The sequence below is a fragment of the Prionailurus viverrinus genome, chromosome D1 (assembly GCF_022837055.1).
Source record: "Prionailurus viverrinus isolate Anna chromosome D1, UM_Priviv_1.0, whole genome shotgun sequence".
Lineage (NCBI taxonomy): Eukaryota > Metazoa > Chordata > Mammalia > Carnivora > Felidae > Prionailurus > Prionailurus viverrinus.
In genome coordinates, this window is record NC_062570.1 from 20820374 (window position 1) to 20838719 (window position 18346).

General features: G+C 42.8%; 1 protein-coding gene across 2 annotated transcripts in view; it reads right to left on the bottom strand.

Annotated features, from left to right (window-relative positions):
- Positions 1-867: 867 nt before the first annotated feature.
- The window catches only part of SCN3B (sodium voltage-gated channel beta subunit 3), a 30255-nt gene continuing 12776 nt past the window's right edge, over positions 868-18346 (bottom strand). Inside the window, exons 4-6 of one of the 2 annotated variants that reach the window (XM_047824293.1) lie at positions 17250-17388; positions 5225-5303; positions 868-4700 (exon numbers count right to left, since the gene is read on the bottom strand). In XM_047824293.1, the coding sequence (XP_047680249.1) occupies positions 5240-5303; positions 17250-17388 (203 nt within the window). In that variant the 3' untranslated portion in view covers positions 868-4700; positions 5225-5239. Of the gene's footprint in view, positions 5304-17249; positions 17389-18346 lie in introns of both variants that reach the window. The other variant, XM_047824292.1, reaches the window with a different exon arrangement.

The following is an 18346-nucleotide window of genomic DNA, read 5'->3' on the forward strand; positions in this document are numbered from 1 at the left end:
TTAAAAGAAAAAGTATTGAACTACAAATAATAAATGGTCTGTGTGTTTATTGCTGGACTCATCAGCACTCATTGTCCCAAATGTTTTCGGTTCTCCCAGATGTGATGAGGGCAAGGTCCAAAGACATGTGTGTATAGGCATGCTGATACATATATGCACAGCCATCCACCCAACATCTAGGACACCCTTTCCTGGGGAGGGAGGCAGCCTGATAAAGTTGAATGGATGAGTTTTGGAATCATACCTGAGTAGAGATTTTAGCATCACTGTTTATCAGCTGTGTGACCTTGGTCCCCAGCCGTTATTCCAAGCCTCAGTTGTTTAGAGATAATATAAAACTGTGTGTGTGTGTGTGTGTGTGTGTGTGTGTGTGTGTGTGTTTCTTAGTATAGTGCCTGGTACCATACTGAGATAATTTTTATTCCATTATTAACCAGTACTATTATTATAGGAGCATATGGTAGACTGAATCCCAACAACAACTTCTTATGTAACTTTTCCCTTTTGTGCCTTGGCATTTCCAGGAAGGTGGACATTGAGAGACAGCTTTGCTCTATTTCCTTAACCTAGACCGGTAAGGGAGTTAGCCCCTTGCCACCTGGTGGGAAACTTTCTTGTTGTCAGGCAGGAGAGGACTATTGACTCTTTTATTTGGGGGGGGGGGGGGAGGAGAAGAGGGAAAGAGCAGCTAGATCACACATTTATGGTGTTTAATTCAGACTGTTAAATGCATTTTTCATCGCCTGGGAAAATGTCCACTGATGGTGAGTTCAGGAATTGATGCAGGCTGGAGGGGGAGGTCGAGGCCATAGTATTCGTGGCAGACGCACATTGTAGAGGAAAACCAGAGCAAGCTGTGTGTAGAGACACTTTATTGACACGAACAGGGTATTTCCTGAAAAACACTACATACTGCCATTAGGTTGTCGAGAGCTTGGGTGATCAGGAACAACATTGCTAGAGTTCAGAAAAAGATTGGCTGTGGAAAATGAAGAAAAAGCACTATGAAGGTGACAATGTGGTAAGGAGATCCAGCAGTTGAAAGACCTCAGGAGTTTACTAATGGTATCTGATGGTGTTTCCCAAACCTACAAGCACGGTGCTTCCGTGGCCTCCCTCCCCATCACACACGCTGACATCAGATGCAGCTCTTGCCTAATGGTGACTCGGGGTCTGTAAGGGAGACGTATTACCAGTGTTGAGGCTTATCTGGGCTGTGATCGGGATTGAGTTTGATTACTACGACTCAGACTTGCTGCACGTACTTATCTACTGGGTCCTACTAAACTCAAGTAAGATAACTCAACATGAGTTCTCTGCTATGGTGGAGTTTCAGAGATTAGGACAAGTTTGGATGATGGTATTTTTCAGACCTAAGACCACGGGGCACACTGAGGCTCTAGATTGGTGCTCCAGGCAGAGTGGTGCTGAAATGCAGAATGGATGGATGATTGGAGGATGAACACAGTACTACTCAGATACACTCACAGTGACTAGGTGAATTCACTGACTTAGGGATCTTTCATTTATAAAAGGAGGGGTGAGGAAGGCTTCATTTTACTGTACTTTTCTATTTCTTTGTTAATTTGGGAAAGGAGAACCAAGATCTATTCTGAAATGTGTCCAACTTTTGCTTTTTCCTACAAAGATGCCAGTTACACACCCTTTCCCCTCTGACTGATGTCAGGTTCACAGATTCTGAGTTGGGTGTACTTTCCTTTTTGATCTAGTAGTTTCCTAGGAAGAGGAGGGAGCTACTGTCTCTTCTCTTAACCATTCGTTGCTATACACATGTATCCAGCATGTTCCTGCTTTGAAAAATTCCTTTCCTACTAACATCTAGTCGGGCGTCGAAGGAGAAACCAGAAACTCAAAGAGAAATCTGGGTGTGTGGATGTTGGGGGATGGAGAAAATAAGGGAAAATGCTTTTAAACAAACAAAATAAAGGTGGGAGTAGGTACAGGCAGTGTCTGTCATAGTATGTCCACACAGGAGTCAGGGCTGTGATATGAGACTGAGCTAGCAGTAAAGGTCAGTAGGACAGGGTGTATACAGTGCCAACTGATTTGAGCAGGGTCAAGTTCTTGGCTGTTAAGCAGTAGGAAAAGGAAAATAAGACCCAAGCCTGGCCTGGTCTTTAGTGAATTGTGTTAATGAGGATTGGTCATGGAAAATATCCAGCACCAAGATAACAGATGGGGTTCCTAAAGTGATAATAGCCCTTGAGAACATTTCTAAGCCCTTTATAGGAACAGCATGCCAGATGAAGTTTCCAGAGCAATGCACATTTGGTCTGGGTCCTCTAGGAATATGGGGAGCAGGGAGGATTTGAAGCAGGTTGGGGGTCACACTACCCTTAGTTCTGTAGTCCTGATCAAGTCTCCCAAGAAGGAGTTGAATTACGCTAAGGGAGAAAGAGTGACGTGGAAACCAACTAGAAAGAGAAAACCAAAACGAGATAGACTCTCAAAGCACATTAGGAGCACTGGCTAAGAAGCAAAGCGGTAGAGGAGCCGTCGGGTGGCACTAGGGGTGAGAGAAGACATCAGACATCTCAGGACAAGCAGGAGAGGCAAAGGTGAGGCAAAAGCTCATCAATGAGAGGAAACGATGCAGCTGTGATCAAAGTGGAAAAAGGAACCGAGCTCTCCACTTACTGGCTGTATGACCTTAGCATGTGGTAAAGCTTCTTAGCCTCCAGCAGCCTCAGTGTGCTTGCTCACTTGTGATGTGGGTATCAGTAATACCCACCCCACAGGGCTAGCTGTGGAGAGCTAAGGTAACAGAAACGAAAGCACTTTGTAAACCATATTGCTCTAATGACAGAATTGAGAATGAGAAGTGTTGAGAAGTTAAGAAAAAAAAAAAAGATTACCTGTAAAACGTAAATAAGGGCGGGGGGTGGGGGGGAGATGGGAGGTGCCATTCAGTTCATTAAATACCACTCAGGAAATATCTGGGGTGGGCTTTTTAAAAAGAAAACAAAAAGGCAGCCATCATGCATATGACTTGATTTTGAGTCCGATGCTTAGATGCATTGTCTACTGGAAGCAAGAGGAAGGTGGAGTGATAGGAAGTAACTCGCTCCTACTGAAAGCTTAGCCATCCACCAGCCACGGGATCAGGAGAACCGCACAGTAATCCACGCCTATTCTCTATAAAGTACGAAAAATGATCTATATTCTGTCCCCGATTTCAGAGGAATCATGTGCAAAGTTACCAATGAGAAAGGCCGTAAGTTTACTGCAAGTATTTTCTTCAATAAAATTGGACTCTTGAACGTGTGAACAAGGACTTGTGTCAAGTACTTCCCCAAGAATGGAAGAGTTGGAAAAAAAATGAGTTCGTCGGGTGAGGCCCAAAGACAGAGGAGTGTGATCTTTCTTCATGAATTCCCCCAGATCTGAGGGACACCTGTCATTGAGTCCCAGCCACTTGCATGTTCTCAGAACCCATGAAGCAGCCTTCCCCTCGGTCACTAGGTGCTGAAGCACATCACATTTGGACCAGTCACTGAAAACGAAACGAGATACTGACTGAAAGTTTTCCAGTGTCCCTGTGCTCTCCCAAAATCTAGAAAGGAAAGAAACCCTCAACAACTAGACATCATGGATTCACCTAGCCCATCCTGCCCCTATCACTTCACTCATTCTCTCATCATCCTTCTCAGACTAAAAAGCACGTTTCTTAGTTTAAATATTCCCAGATGCAGTCTCTGGAGGATTTTTCAGAGTCACAAATCTTTTCACTGAGGAAACTCTTCATGTCTACCCCATGTCCTCCTCTCTGCCTTTTGGCTAGTTTCCAGGTGTGTGGGTCTATCAGAGTTAACCTCAGCCAGACAGTCCACCCCTGTGCTTGTGAAAGAGGCATGGCTGTAGCCAAACTCAGTTTCAAGGTCTTTTTGAAACCAAAATTATCCCATCTCTGAAAGTGTCAAGTGGGAAGCGCCTAAGGCTTACTATGTTCCAGTTTATCCTCTGAAATCTCTTAGTTGAGCCCTGAGTCTCAGTTGCCTCCTGTAAAAGGAGGGATAATACTGATCTACAGGAATTTTGAGGAAAAGAATTTAGAAATTTCCATTTCAATGCCCACAAGAATATAATGCTTCCCAGCCATCTCAGATGGTGTGCTCCACTTGGAAGGCACACATACATTACCCTAATAGGGTGATGAACATGTTGCATGACTTTTAAGGGCCACTTCTGTCTTTGGCTTCTTGAAGGGCTGAGGCCAACCTAGTCCTTAGAGACCTATTGGGATCTAGCCCCAGAGTACCAAGTTCCAGAGAACATCTTGGTCCATGCTTAAACTTTCTAAAATCTATCACTGAAGATCCTAGAAAGGCATGCTTTGCTCTGATGCTCTAGTCAAGTGGGCCAGGAACTTGGTGGGGGGTGGGGGTGGAGGGACTGATTTCAAGGAACCCCACTTCATGATGCTCCTGCTTTAACCAAATTAATCATTCTTCCTTCCATTAAGACATCCATTCACTTGCAACAAAGAAGAATGAGCCAGTTCCAACCAGTTAGGGACAGAGGGGTGTGCCATCTTCAGCATTTGTACAAAGTCATTTGGAGCACAGGGAAATCCACTTGGCATGGGAGCTCCTTGCTTGAAAGCTGGAACAGGGTGAGGTTCAGTCCGTGTAGAAATGTTTACTCCTCAGTACTGGCCAAGTCTTATGGTGTGTAGAGGTCTGATGGAGTTAGAAGTCAGAGGTGAAAGTTCAGAGGTGAGCGGATGCATGATGAATGAATAGAAGGATGGATACATGAAGGGAAGTGATCTGGCCCCTGGGGCACCCTCCTGATGCTGTTAACATCGCTGAACCTGGAATATCCAGTCCCTCAGTGTTCAGCCCACCTACCAACAATAAAACAACTCACTGAGAATTTCCAGCCTGGCCCAGTCCAGGCAAGCCAAAGACACTGACCAAATCCACAATCCTTACAAAGGAGGGAGTGGGGGGACTACTTTTTGTCACTGTGGGTAAGAAGTTCACATTGCTCAGGCCAAAGCAATTCACTTTCTGAAGGGCTTGACGTCACACAGAGCTTTGTGACCTGGATATCGACTTTAAGAAGTACCCCGAGGGTGGGAACTCTGGGTAGGGTAGAAATCTACGGGGTCAAATTTAAAGTCACTTGGGTGTGGGTGACCAAGTCACTTGTACAAGCTGCCATCCTTATCCACCTTCGCCTGCCCTTCCCTGTACATCACCTCAGTCACACCCTTCTATTCCTCCACTGGTACCGCAGAGTTCTCTTTGTTCTCTGATGGGATGGCAAGGTAGTCAGACCTGGAGGAGGGCAGATGGGGGGAGAGAATCAATACTTTAGTACCCAGGGGTGGGAACACAAGAAAAGGGAAAGAACAAGGGCACAGGAACAAGGACATCTATAGAATAGCTCTGCGTTTCCTTCTTCCTGTGTGTCCCAAGAGAAAACTAGAATGGTCCTTTCATAGGGAACTAGAATAATAGGTGTTTTTATTTTTTCCCTCCACTAGCAGTGTGTGAATCTTCCCATTTATCCACATGGATCTCAGGACTTCTTATTGTTAGATTAAAATGTTGGCCAAACTGATGGATGTGAAATTACATCCATCTTTAATATTTATTTAGTTGCTTTAATATTTATTTCCCTGATCACTGCTGATGTACATTTTTCATAAGATTATAGGCTATTTGGATTACTGCTTCTGTAATTAGACTGTTCATCTGCTTTGGCAGCTTTCCTTCTGAGATGTCTCTCTCATGGATTTTTCTTTGATGGTTTTGTGTCTTGAAAATATCTTCTCCCAGTCCGTGGTTTCTCTCTAAACTTTGTTTATGGATTCTTGTAATGAACAAAAGATTTTTAGATATAGTGTCGTGAAAATTATCCATTTTTCCTCTCTATGTGTAATGAAGATACTGTCTTATATTCCCTTAATAGAATGTTCAAGTTTTACGTTTTATCTCATCTCTACATCCACTTACAACTTATTTTTGTTTACTGTGAGAGATGGGGACTCTTACTTTCTTTTCCATATGCATAAGGAATCGTACTTCTACCATATATTGGAGAGTTCATTCTTCCCTAAGTGATTGTGGTGCCACTTCTGTCATATATTATATAAAATTGTATGTACACATTTATCTATTTGGGGGCTCTCTGTTTTATTCTCTTTGTGCTGTATGCTTAAGACAGTATCAACAAATTCTTTAATTTCTCTATAAGAAATCTTCATATCTGACAGGAAAAGTCCTACCAGCCACCTTCCTTAAGTATTGTTCTTTTTTTGAAATAGGCAAACTATGGCTCGTAAACTAAGAACGGTTGTAAGGGTTATGAACAAAGAAGAAAAACCAAAGAACAATATACAACAGAGACCCTGTGTAGCCTGCAAAGCCTAAAATATTCACTATCTGGCCATTGCTTGGTTTAGACTAGTGTTGGCCCTTTGCTCTTCCATGTGACTTTTAAGATCAGCTAATTGAGTTCCTTGAACAATCTAATGGGTATTTTGATTGAAATGTCATTGAATTTGCAGACTAATTTAGGAGACAATTGCCGTGTTTACAACAGCGAGCTTTTATTCTCCATTTATTTAGGTCTTAAGTCTTTCAGTAAAGTTTTGTGCTTTTCTCCTCAAAGGTCTTGCACATTTTTATCAAATGTATTCCCAGGTACTGGAGACTGTTGCTACTGTAACAGAAATGTTTTCCAATGTTTTCAATATTTAAATGTTTTTCTAAATTTTTGTGGCTGGAACCATAGGTGGTTTTTATACTTTTATGTTGTGATTTGTATCAACAGTCTTGTGGAACATTCTCACTCACTCTAATGGTTTGTCTGTAGATTCTATTGTATTTCCTATGTAGGTGGTAGAGGGGGTCATGGAAAGGATGTGGCTGCCAGGTGACCTGTAAGTTGGACCCCAGCAATCAGGGGCTCCCCCTTCCACTTTCCTTGGGGTGTCCCTTCCAGTTGCCTTCCCCACTCCCAGAAGCTGCCCCAAGGCCACATCTTAGGACACGGATGTGGTGTTAAGACTATCTGGACAATATACATGTCCGAACCCAGCTAAGGCCTCTCTACATAAACCTTTAAGATTCTGGCAGGCTTATCTTGTGGCTGCCCTAGAAAAGCCTTCCGTTCGCACCCTGGCTCACTCAACCTGCCAGCTCCCAATCCGGGGTGGCCTGTGTCTTCCTTCAGTCTCTCCCTGCCTTCCGTGTATGGGGGCAGGTTTCAGGTGGCACCCGGGAAGCTCCATAGGAGGTTTCAAACCAACAGTAGATAATTATACTGGGTGTGAATCATGATTCTTTAGTTTCTTCCCTTACAATTTTTACTCTTTTTTTCCCCTTTGTATTTACTTAGTACACTACCTACAAACTGCAATATAATATTAATAGAAGCAGGGAGACGTGTCTAATATAACACAGATGGTATTTGCTGGAGGTTATCTCAGTGGCTGCCATTTATCACTTTAAAGATGATTGGTGTTTGATTTTTTTTTTAATGTTTATTTTTGAGAGAGAGAGACAGAGCGTGAGCAGGCGAGGGGCAGAGAGAGGGGGAGACACATTACCCAAAGCATGTTCCAGGCTCTGAGCTGTCAGCACAGAGCCCAATGCAGGGCTCGAACTCACAAACCGTGAGATCATGACCTGAGCTGAAGTTGGAAACTCAACCAACGGAGCCACCCAAGCAACCCTGATTGGTGTTTACATTTAGTATTTATCCTGCTCAGGACATGTGTGCTTCCTGAATCTGAGAAGTCATGCTCTGTTTAGCCATTGTATCTCCGAATATTGTTTCTCCTCCATTTTCTCTATTCTATTCTTTTTTTTTAATCGTTAATTTTATTTTTTTTTTAATTTACATCCAAATTAGTTAGCATATAGTGCAACAGTGATTTCAGGAGTAGATTCCTTAATGCCCCTTACCCATTTAGCCCATCCCCCCACACACACCCTCTGTTAGGTGTTACCCATTTAGCCCATCCCCCCTCCAATAGCCCTTTGTTTGTTCTCCATATTTGAGTCTCTTATGTTTTGTCTCCCTCTCTGTTTTAATATTATTTTTGCTTCCCTTCCCTTGTGTTCATCTGTTCTGTGTCTTAAAGTCCTCATATGAGTGAAGTCATATGATATTTGTCTTTCTCTGACTAATTTTGCTTAGCATAATACCCTCCAGTTCCATCCACATAATTGCAAATGGCAAGATTTCATTCTTTTTGATTGCCGAGTAATACTCCATTGTATATATATACCACATCTTCTTTATCCATTCATCCATTTATAGACATTTGGGCTCCTTCCACACTTTGGCTATTGTGGATAGTGCTGTTATAAACATTGGGGTGCATGTGTCCCTTTGAAACAGCACACCCATATCCCTTGGATAAATACCTAGTAGTGCAATTGCTGGGTCGTAGGGTAGTTCTAATTTTAGTTTTTTGAGGAACCTCCATACTGTTTTCTAGAGTGGCTGCACCAGCTTGCATTGCCACCAACAATGCGAAAGAGATCCTCTTTCTCCATATCCTCACCAACATCTGTTGTTGCCTGAGTTGTTAATGTTAGCCATTCGGACAGGTGTGAGGTGGTATCTCATTGTGGTTTTGATTTGTATTTCCCTGGTGATGAGTGATGTTGAGCAGTTTTTCCTGTGTCGGTTCGCCATCTGGATGTCTTTTTTGGAGAAGTGTCTATTCGTGACTTTTGCCCATTTCTTCACTGGATTATTGTTTTGGGTGTTGAGTTGGTACGTTCTTTATAGATTTTGGATACTAACCCTTTATCTGATATGTCATTTGCAAACATCTTCTCCCATTCTGTCAGTTGCCTTTTAGTTTTGCTGATTGTTTCCTTCGCTGTGCAGAGCTTTTTATTTTGATGAGGTTCCAGTAGTTCATTTTTGCTTTTGTTTCCCTTGCCTCCGGAGACATGTTGAATAAGAAGTTGCTGTGGCCAAGATCAAAGAGGTTTTTGCCTGCTTTCTCCTCGGATTTTGATGGCTTCCTGTCTTACATTTAGGTCTTTCATCCATTTCGCGTTTATTTTTGTGCATGGTGTAAGAAAGTGGGCCAGGTTCATTTTTCTACATGTCGTTGTCTAGTTTTCCCAGCACCACTTACTGAGGAGACTGTCTTTTTTCCATGGGATATTCTTTACTGCTTTGTCAAAGATTAGTTGGCCATACGTTTGTGGGTCCATTTCTGGGTTCTCTGTTCTGTTCCATTGGTCTGCGTGTCTGTTTTTGTGCCAGTACCATACTGTCTTGATGATTACAGCTTTGTAGTATAGCTTGAAGTCCGGGATTGTGATGCCTCCTGCTTTGGTTTTCTTTTTCAAGATTGCTTTGGCTATTCGGGTTTTTTTCTGATTCCAAACAAATCTGAGGGTTATTTGTTCTAGCTCTGTGAAGAATGCTGGTGTTATTTTGATAGGGATCGCATTGAATATGTAGATTGCTTTGGGTAGTATTGACATTTTAACAATATTTGTTCTTCCTATCCAGGAGCATGGAATCTTTTTCCATTTTTTTGTATGTCTTCTTCAATTTCTTTCATAAGCTTTCTATAATTTTCAGTGTATAGATTTTTCACCTCTTTGGTTAGATTTATTCCTAGGTATTTTATGGTTTTTGGTGCAAGTATAAATGGGATCAATTCCTTCATTTCTCTTTCTGTTGCTTCATTGTTGGTGTATAGGAATGCAACTGATTTCTGTGCATTGATTTTATATCTTGCAACTTTGCTGAATTCATCGATCAGTTCTAGTAGGTTTTTGGTGGAATCTTTTGGGTTTTCCATATAGAGTATCATGTCATCTGTGAAGACCGAAAGTTTGACCTCCTCCTGGCTGGTTTGGATGCCTTTTATTTGTTTGTGTTGTCTTATTGCAGAGGCTAAGACTTCCAATACTATGTTGAAGAACAGGGACAAGAGTGGACATCCCTGTCTTGTTCCTGACCTTAAGGGGAAAGCTCTCAGTTTTTCCCCATTGAGGATGACATTAGCGTTGAGTCTTTCTTATATGGTTTTTATGATCTTGAGGTATGATCCTTCTATCCCTACTTTCTTGAGGGTTTTTATCAAGAAAGGATGCTGTATTTTGTCAAATTCTTTCTCTGCATCTATTGAGAGGATCATATGGTTCTTGTCCTTTCTTTTATTGATGTGATGAATCACATTGATTGTTTTGTGGATATTGAACCAGCCCTGCATCCCAGGTATAAAACCCACTTGGATGTGGTGAATAATTTTTTTAATGTATTGGTGGATCTGGTTGGCGAATATCTTGTTGAGGATTTTTGCATCCATGTTCATCAGGGAAATTGGTCTATAGTTCACCCTTTTAGCGGGGTCTCTGGTTTTGGAATCAAGTTAATGCTGGCTTCATAGAAAGAGTTTGGAAGTTTTCCTTCCATTTCTATTTTTTGGAACAGCTTCAAGAGAATGGGTGTTAACTCTTCCTTAAATGTTTGGTAGAATTCCCCTGGAAAGTCATCTGGCCCTGGACTCTTCTTTTTTGGGAGATTTTTGATTACTAATTCAATTTCCTTACTGGTTATGGGTCTGTTCAAATTTTCTATTTCTTCCTGTTTCAGTTTTGGTAGTGTATATGTTTCTAGGAGTTTGTCCATTTCTTCCATATTGCCCATTTTATTGGCATATAATTGCTCATAATATTCTCTTATTATTTTTATTTCTGCTGTGTTGGTTGCAATCTCTCCTCTTTCACTCTTTTTTTTTCTTTTAATGTTTATTCATTTTTGAGAGAGAGAGACAGAGCATGAGTGGGGGAGGGGCAGAGAGTGAGGGAGACACAGAATGTGAAGCAGACTCCAGGCTCTGAGCTGTCAGCACAGAGCCCAACGCGGGGCTTGAACTCACGGATGGACCGCAAGATCATGACCTGAGCCAAAGTCGGACGCTCAACCAACTGAGACACCCAGGCACCCCAATCTCCTCTTTCATTCTTGATTTTATTTATTTGGGCCCTTTCCCTTTTCTTTTTGATCAAATTGGCTAATGGTTTATCAATTTTGTTAATTCTTTCAAAGAACCAGCTTCTGGTTTCATTGATCTGTTCTACTGTTTTTTTGGTTTCGATAGCATTAATTTCTGCTCTGATCTTTATTATTTCCTGCCTTCTGCTGTTTTGGGGTTTTATTTGCTGTTCTTTTTCCAGCTCTTTAAGGTGTAAGTTTAGGTTGTATATCTGAGATCTTTCTTCCTTCTTTAGGAAGGCCTGGATTGCTATATACTTTCCTCTTATGACTGCCTTTGCTGCGTCCCAGAGGTTTTGGGTTGTGGTGTTATCATTTTCATTGGTTTCATGAACTTTTTAATTTCCTCTTTAACTTCTTGGTTAGCCCATTCATTCTTTAGTAGGATGTTCTTTAGTCTCCAAGTGTTTCTTACCTTTCCAAGTTTTTTCTTGTGGTTGATTTCGAGTTTCATAGCATTGTGGTCTGAAAATATGCATGGTATGATCTCAGTCTTTCTGTACTTGTTAAGGGCTGTTGAGACCCAGTATGTGGTCTGTTCTGGAGAACGCTCCATGTGCACTGGAGAAGAATGTATATTCTGCCGCTTTAGGATGAAATGTTCTGAATATATCTGTTAAATCCATCTGGTCCAGTGTGTCATTCAAAGCCATTGTTTCTTTGTTGATTTTTTGATTAGAGGATCTGTCTACTGCTGTGAGTGGGGTATTGAAGTCCCCTACTATTATGGTATTACTATCAATGAGTTTCTTTATGTTTGTGATTAATTGATTTATATATTTGGGTGTTTCCACATTTGGCGCATAAATGTTAACAATTGTTAGGTCTTCTTGGTGGATAGACCCTTTAATTATGATATAATTATCATAATTCTTAATTATGATAATTAACAATAATATAAATTATAATTAATTATCATAATGATATAATGCCCTTCTTCATCTCTTGATACAGTCCTTATTTTAAAGTCTAGATTGCCCGATGTAAGTATGGCTACTCTGGCTTTCTTTTGTTGACCGTTAGCATGATAGATGGTTCTCCATCCCCTTACTTTCAATCTGAAGGTGTCATTAGGTCTGAAGTGGGTCTCTTACAAACAGCATATAGATAGATCTTGTTTTCTTATCCATTCTGTTACCTAGGTCTTTTGATTGGAGCATGGACTCATTGATGTTTAGAGTGAGTACTGAAAGATATGAATTTATTGCCATTATGTTGCTTGTAGAGTTGGAGTTTCTGGTGGTGTTCGCTGGTCCTTTCTAGTCTTTGTTGCTTTTGGTCTTTATTATTATTATTTTTTTCATCTTTTCTCCCCTCAGAGAGTTCCCCTTAAAATTTCTTGTAGATGGGGCACCTGGGTGGCACCTGGGTGGCTCAGCCAGTTAGGCGGCTGACTTCGACTCAGGTCATGATCTTGCAGTCCATGAGATGAAGCCCCCGCATCGGGCTCTGTGCTGATAGTTCAGAGCCTGGAGCCTGCTTAGAATTCTGTGTCTCCCCCTCTCTCTGCCCCTCCCCCATTCACACTCTGTCTCTCTCTGCCTTTCAAAAATGAATAAATGTTAAAAAAAAATTTTTTTTTAATTTCTTGCAGGGCTGGTTTAGTGATCACAAACTCCTTTAATTTTTGTTTGTCTGGGAAACATTTTACCTCTCCTTCTATTTTGAATGACGGCCTTGCTAGATAAAGAATTCTTGGCTGCATATTTTTCTGATTCAGCACATGGAATATATCCTGCTACTCCTTTCTGGCCTGCCAAGTTTCTGTGGATAGGTCTGCTGCAAACCTGATCTGTCTTCCTTTGTAGGTTAAGGACTTTTTTTCCCTTGCTGCTTTCATGATTCTCTCCTTGCCTGAATATTTTGTGAATTTGACTATGATATGTCTTGTTGATGGTTGTTTTTTGTTGAATCTAATGGGAGTCTTCTGTGCTTCCTGGATTTTGATGTCTGTGTCTTTCCCCAGGTTAGGAAAGTTTTTCTCTATGATTTGCTCACATAATCCTTCTACCCCTATTTCTCTCTCTTCCTCTTCTGGGACCTCTATGACTTTGATGATGTTCCTTTTTAGTGAGTCACTGATTTCTCTAATTCTTAAATCGTGCTCTTTTGCCTTAATCTCCCTCCTTTTTTCTGCTTCATTATTCTCCATAAGTTTGTCCTCTATATTGGTGATTCTCTGTTCTGCCTCATCCATTCTTGCTGCCGTGGCCTCCATTCACAACTGCAGCTCAGTTATAACATTTTTTATTTCATCCTGACTAGCTTTTCCTTCTTTTATCTCAGCAGAAAGGGATTCTAATCTATTTTCGACTCTCGCTAGTATTCTTATTATCCTGATTCTAAATTCTGGTTCAGACATCTTGCTTGTATCTGCGTTGGTTAATTCCCTGGCTGTTGTTTCTTCCTGCTCTTTCTTTTGGGGTGAATTCCTTCATTTCATCATTTTGAAGGGAGAAAAGGAATTAATGAGGTAAAAAAATTAAAATTAAAAAAATTAAAAAATTAAAAACAAACACACACGCAAAATCGAGTAAATGATGCTAGATCTAGATCCTAGGTGTGTTTTGGTCTGGGTGTTGAAAGGGGCGTGACAGATTAGAGAAAAAAGGGGAAAGAAAAAAAAAAAGGAAATCGTTTGAAAATTTGAAAAAATGAATACACTGAAGTAGACTAAAATGAAATGATGGAAGTAAAATAGAATTTGAAAAAATTTACACAAAAGTAAAAAATATAGGCAGCTCTTCCTGCCCATGGGTCCTGTTCCCATGCTTTAATAAAATCATCTTTTTCACACCAAAAAAAAAGTAAAAAATATAGTAGAAAAAAATTGAAACATGTTTTTAATAAAAATTGAAAATAAAGATGAATTTTTTTTCTTTCTGTATTCAAGAAAAAGAAAAGAAACGAAAAAGAAAAAAAAAGAAAACTGAATAGATGCACTGGTGAACAGTCAGTCGAACAAAAATACGACTGAAATTACTTCGTTTTCCCTTAGAAGTCAAACTATGAAGCCCTTTATAGTCCATAAACTAAGCAGGCGGAGAGATTTGTGTTCCTGAAGCTAGAGGTTGGCCCAGTGGGCGGGGCTTAGTGTAATGGCTCCGTTCTCCACTAGATGGCGCTGCTTAGCTTACTGGGGCAATCGTTGTGACGCTTGTAGGTGCGTATGCGCATGCGCAGGAGCGATGCCATGGCGTCACCCAGACACCCGGTCTCTAGTATCTGAATTCTGTTCTCCCCGATCAGCAATCGCACACCCAAGCCCCAGGCAGCACCACCCTCCTGAGTTTTGCCTCAGATGCAGCTGTGTTTCCCGACTCCTTACTTCTGAGGGACTGCGGCTTTGGCCCGTTCTGCAGAGGGTCTCACTGAGCAATGGCCAGGTGCCGGCCGCACCCAGGAACATTTGTGGGACCGTGCTGCTGCTGACGCCGAGACTGCGGCCGGGGACCAGCCCGCCCCAGAAAAACTTCGCGAGATAGTGTAGCAGCAGTGTTTCAGGGACTGTGGAAAATCACAACACACACCTGGCACCAGGCTTCACCCCCAACGATGTTGTTCCAGCGCCAGCGAATGTGGTTGTTCTCCCGGCTCCGCTGGGGCCTTGCCTTTGGGGGACCCACATAGCCTCTACCAGGTGTCCTCCCAGCAGGTGAACTGCCTCTCCCCGTGTGGCCTGAAGAACCCCGGACTCCACTCTGCTCCTGGGGATTTACCCTTCTCACCAGAGCACCGCCAGGTATGGAGCTGCGGAGTTTCAGCCTCTGCGCTCCCCTGTTTACAGTCTTAACGGAATTTAAACCCTCTCCTTTCTCCTTTCTCCCTTTTTAGTTCAGTCTCTGCGGCTGTTTCCACTCTTCCGTTTTCTCTCCAGCTGCTTTTGGGCGGGGGGGATGCTTTTCCCGTATTCTCCCCGCCCTGCCTCGCCTCCGTCCTCCCTCCGCATGCAAAAGCGGCCCCCTGCCCTCCGTGGCTTCTGTCTCCCCCAGTTCACCTCTCCGCGCCGGGTACCTGCTGAATTCTGTGGTTCAGGTTGTGCAAACTGTTGTGTTAATCCTCAGATCAGTTTTCTAGGTGTGCAGGATGGGTTAGTGTTGGTCTGGCTGTATCTCAGGGACGTGAGGCACACAAAAAACTTCCATGCTGTTCCGCCATCTTGGCTCCTCTCCCCCTTCTCTGTTCTATTCTAAGAGATATTCTCATTTTCTTTCTTCATGTTTCAGTCTGATATTCCAGCCTTTTATATCTCTGTGCTTCATTCTCTATAACTTCCTTACATTTGTTTCCAGCGTGTCTGTTATCTACTGTTCTGGTGAACCAATCCATCAAGTTTTAAAATTTATTGACTTTATTTTTCATGTCCAGATTTTAAGCTTCCTATTTAAAATCTGCCTGTTCTTTTTTCTTCGCAACTTATTCTATTCTTGGGCTTTTGGTTCCTCTTTTAATTGCTTTCACTCTTTTAAAAAATTTTTTTTTAAATGTTTATTTATTTTTGAGAGAGAAAGAGAGAGAGTGCAGAGCGTGAGTGGGGGAGAGTGGAGAGAGAGGGAGACACAGAATCCAAAGCAGGCTCTAGGCTCCGAGCTGTCAACGCAGAGCCCAGTGTGGAGCTCGAGCTCATGGACTGTGAGATCATGACCTCAGCCAACGTCAGATACTTAACCAACTGAACCACCCAGGTGCCCCTTGCTTTCACTCTTTTAAATAAACTTATTTTCTAACTTCTACCAGGTCCTTTTTGTGTCTGGAGTTTCTGGGATGTAATCTTGCCTTTTGTTACTTCTCTTGCTTGTGCTGGATTGTTTGCTGCTGTGTCTTTTAGCTTTGGATCAGATTGTGAAATCAGATTCAGCAATGCTTTATGTAGGGAATCCTGTTAAGCCTCAGCTGTGGGGTAGGTCCCTTCAGAATGGTTTTTCATTTGCTTCTACGTGGTGATCGCTGTCTGAGGATTAATCTTTTAATTGACTTTCTCAGCTTGAAGCTTTCTGGATCATGTAAGTAGTAGAAAATTTAAATCCCAAACATTGTGAGAGTGGGCTTGCGGTTACTAATTCTCAAGAATCTTTTAGGTTTCTACTTGGGAGTCAGGCCAAGATGGATATGTTTTCTTGGCTTTGCCCCAGACGGGTGGACTGATTTTCTGATCTGTCCTTTGCATGTGTTGTAGCTCTTTGAGGATCCGGGCTCTGCTGGGGGCCTCGGGCCACATGGTCCCGGGCACACTCTCCCAGGTTCAGTTTTCTCATCCATAAAATGGGTATATGACTCTGTTTTCTGTGCAGGCCCCATTGTAGACACTTCCTGTCCAAGTGTGGGCACTAGGAAGCCAAGCACTAAAACCCAAGCACCCTAGGTTCCTCCAGGAATGACAACCTCCCTTGTATATCAATACTTTCTATCCTTGTATCAGTTGTAATTTTTACTTGCCTGGGATCATAGATATCATGCAAAATATCAAACATTTTTAGGTGATAATAGTCTACAGCTTTTAGGTTATCCCCTCATCCATGTTGCCAGTCTTGTAAATCTATGAGAGTTCTGTTTTTTCTTCTCCCCAAATAACAGGCCAGAGGGGCCCCCTGAGCCCTCAGACCCCATCTTTTTCTCAGATGTGCTCACTCCCGAGTGACTAGGGCCTTGGTGAAAATGGCCAAGGTGCAGTCTGGACATTGGAGGATGAGAGCCTCTACTCCGCGTATCCAATTGCTGCCAGGCTCCAGGGGCAAGAACATGTGGCTCGGAGCTCCTTAGCTGATAAAAGGCAGGGCCCAGATGGCCTGATGAGCTCCACAGTGTACAACAAACAGCTGAGTGCGACAGAGAGGGCACGGACTTTCGGAACAGAGAGGTAAATCCCAGCCTCTCCTTTCATCGTCCGCATGGCCTCAGCAAGCCACACAACCCTCTGTAAGCCTGCTTCATAAAATGGTCATAATAATGCTAATTTCATGGGATTGTGATGGTAGCTATGGGCTTTCCATCAGTGGTTAAGAGTACAGGGTAAGAGTTAGCAGGCATGAATCCAGACCTTGCTTTGCCTCTTATCATGGTCCCGGGCACACTCTCCCAGGTTTGGTTTTCTTATCCATAAAATGGGTATATGAATGCTGCCTACCTCAAAGGTGGTTGTGAGGCAAGTGGAGGAGTGTGTCAGTTGCTTAGCACCTCGTCCGTGAGGGCGAACACTCTGAAGGTGCTAGCTACCATCACTTTGGCATCTTGGAACTTACGCGTTTTCTTGAGCTGCCTCTTCGGCCTTTGAGACCTTCCTGTAGCAATAGATCATTTCAACGAGCAGCCACAAGGTGAGGAAGACCAGGAGGATGTACATCATGATCTCTGAGACCACAGAGGTGAAGTCCTCTCCAGCTGCAAGGGGGACAGTGAGGCTCAGAACGTGCATGTGCGACAAACCCAGAACTGTCATTGGGTTGGAGATATATGAGACCTTTTTTTTTTTTTTTTTTAAGTACGGCTTAAATTAGCCCTGACTCTAAGGAACTTGAGAAGGCGTCAAAGAGATTCAGTGACTCTGACTCTCCTGTCTGTCAGCTTCCTCGCTGACTTTTTTCAGGAGTGGGAGTGGGGGCGGGGATGGGGTGAGAAAGAATGAGGAGTGGAGGGAAAAAGGGAGCCGTGGAAGGAATCCTGGAATGGGGTGAGATGGAAGAACCGGGTCCCAATTTTGTGTGGACAGTCACTTCCCTTATTGGAAACTCTCTTAACTTGTAAGGTAAGGGTGATAGTTCACACCCTTACCTAGTGTATTCAGGAATATCCGGTGAGATGTGAAAGTCTACACACATGTGAGGGACAGGTCTGGTTCAACCACTGAGCATAGAGTGGCAGAGCGAGTCAGCATGGGAAACATGTAAGGGGCCAGTGCGGTCAGCCCACCCAGTGATCTGGGCGTAGCCTCTACAAGTCTGGACTGGAAACAGGGTCCTTCCCGGTTCACCTTCCTTCCAGGCCATCCCAAACCCAAACAGAAATGAGTATTGGAGCCTTCCACATATTACCCAGGCTTTCTGAAACACAAATCTGACCCTGCTATTTTCACGCTTTAAACCTTTCCGCGTTCCATCCCGCCCTCAGGATAAAGACCAAACCACGAATGTGGCAAGCAAGATTCACAACCCAGCCCTTTTCTCCTCATTTCCATTCAGTGGACCAGCAAAACTTCACTTCTCATTTACACGGTGGGCTCTTTGGGGATCTGTAGACGTTTATTCATCCCCTTTCCTCTTCCTCAATTGTATTGCACACCCCCTCAGCTACCTCTGTCCCAACATCCCCTCCTGCTTTTCAGTGTCCCGACCATTCTTCC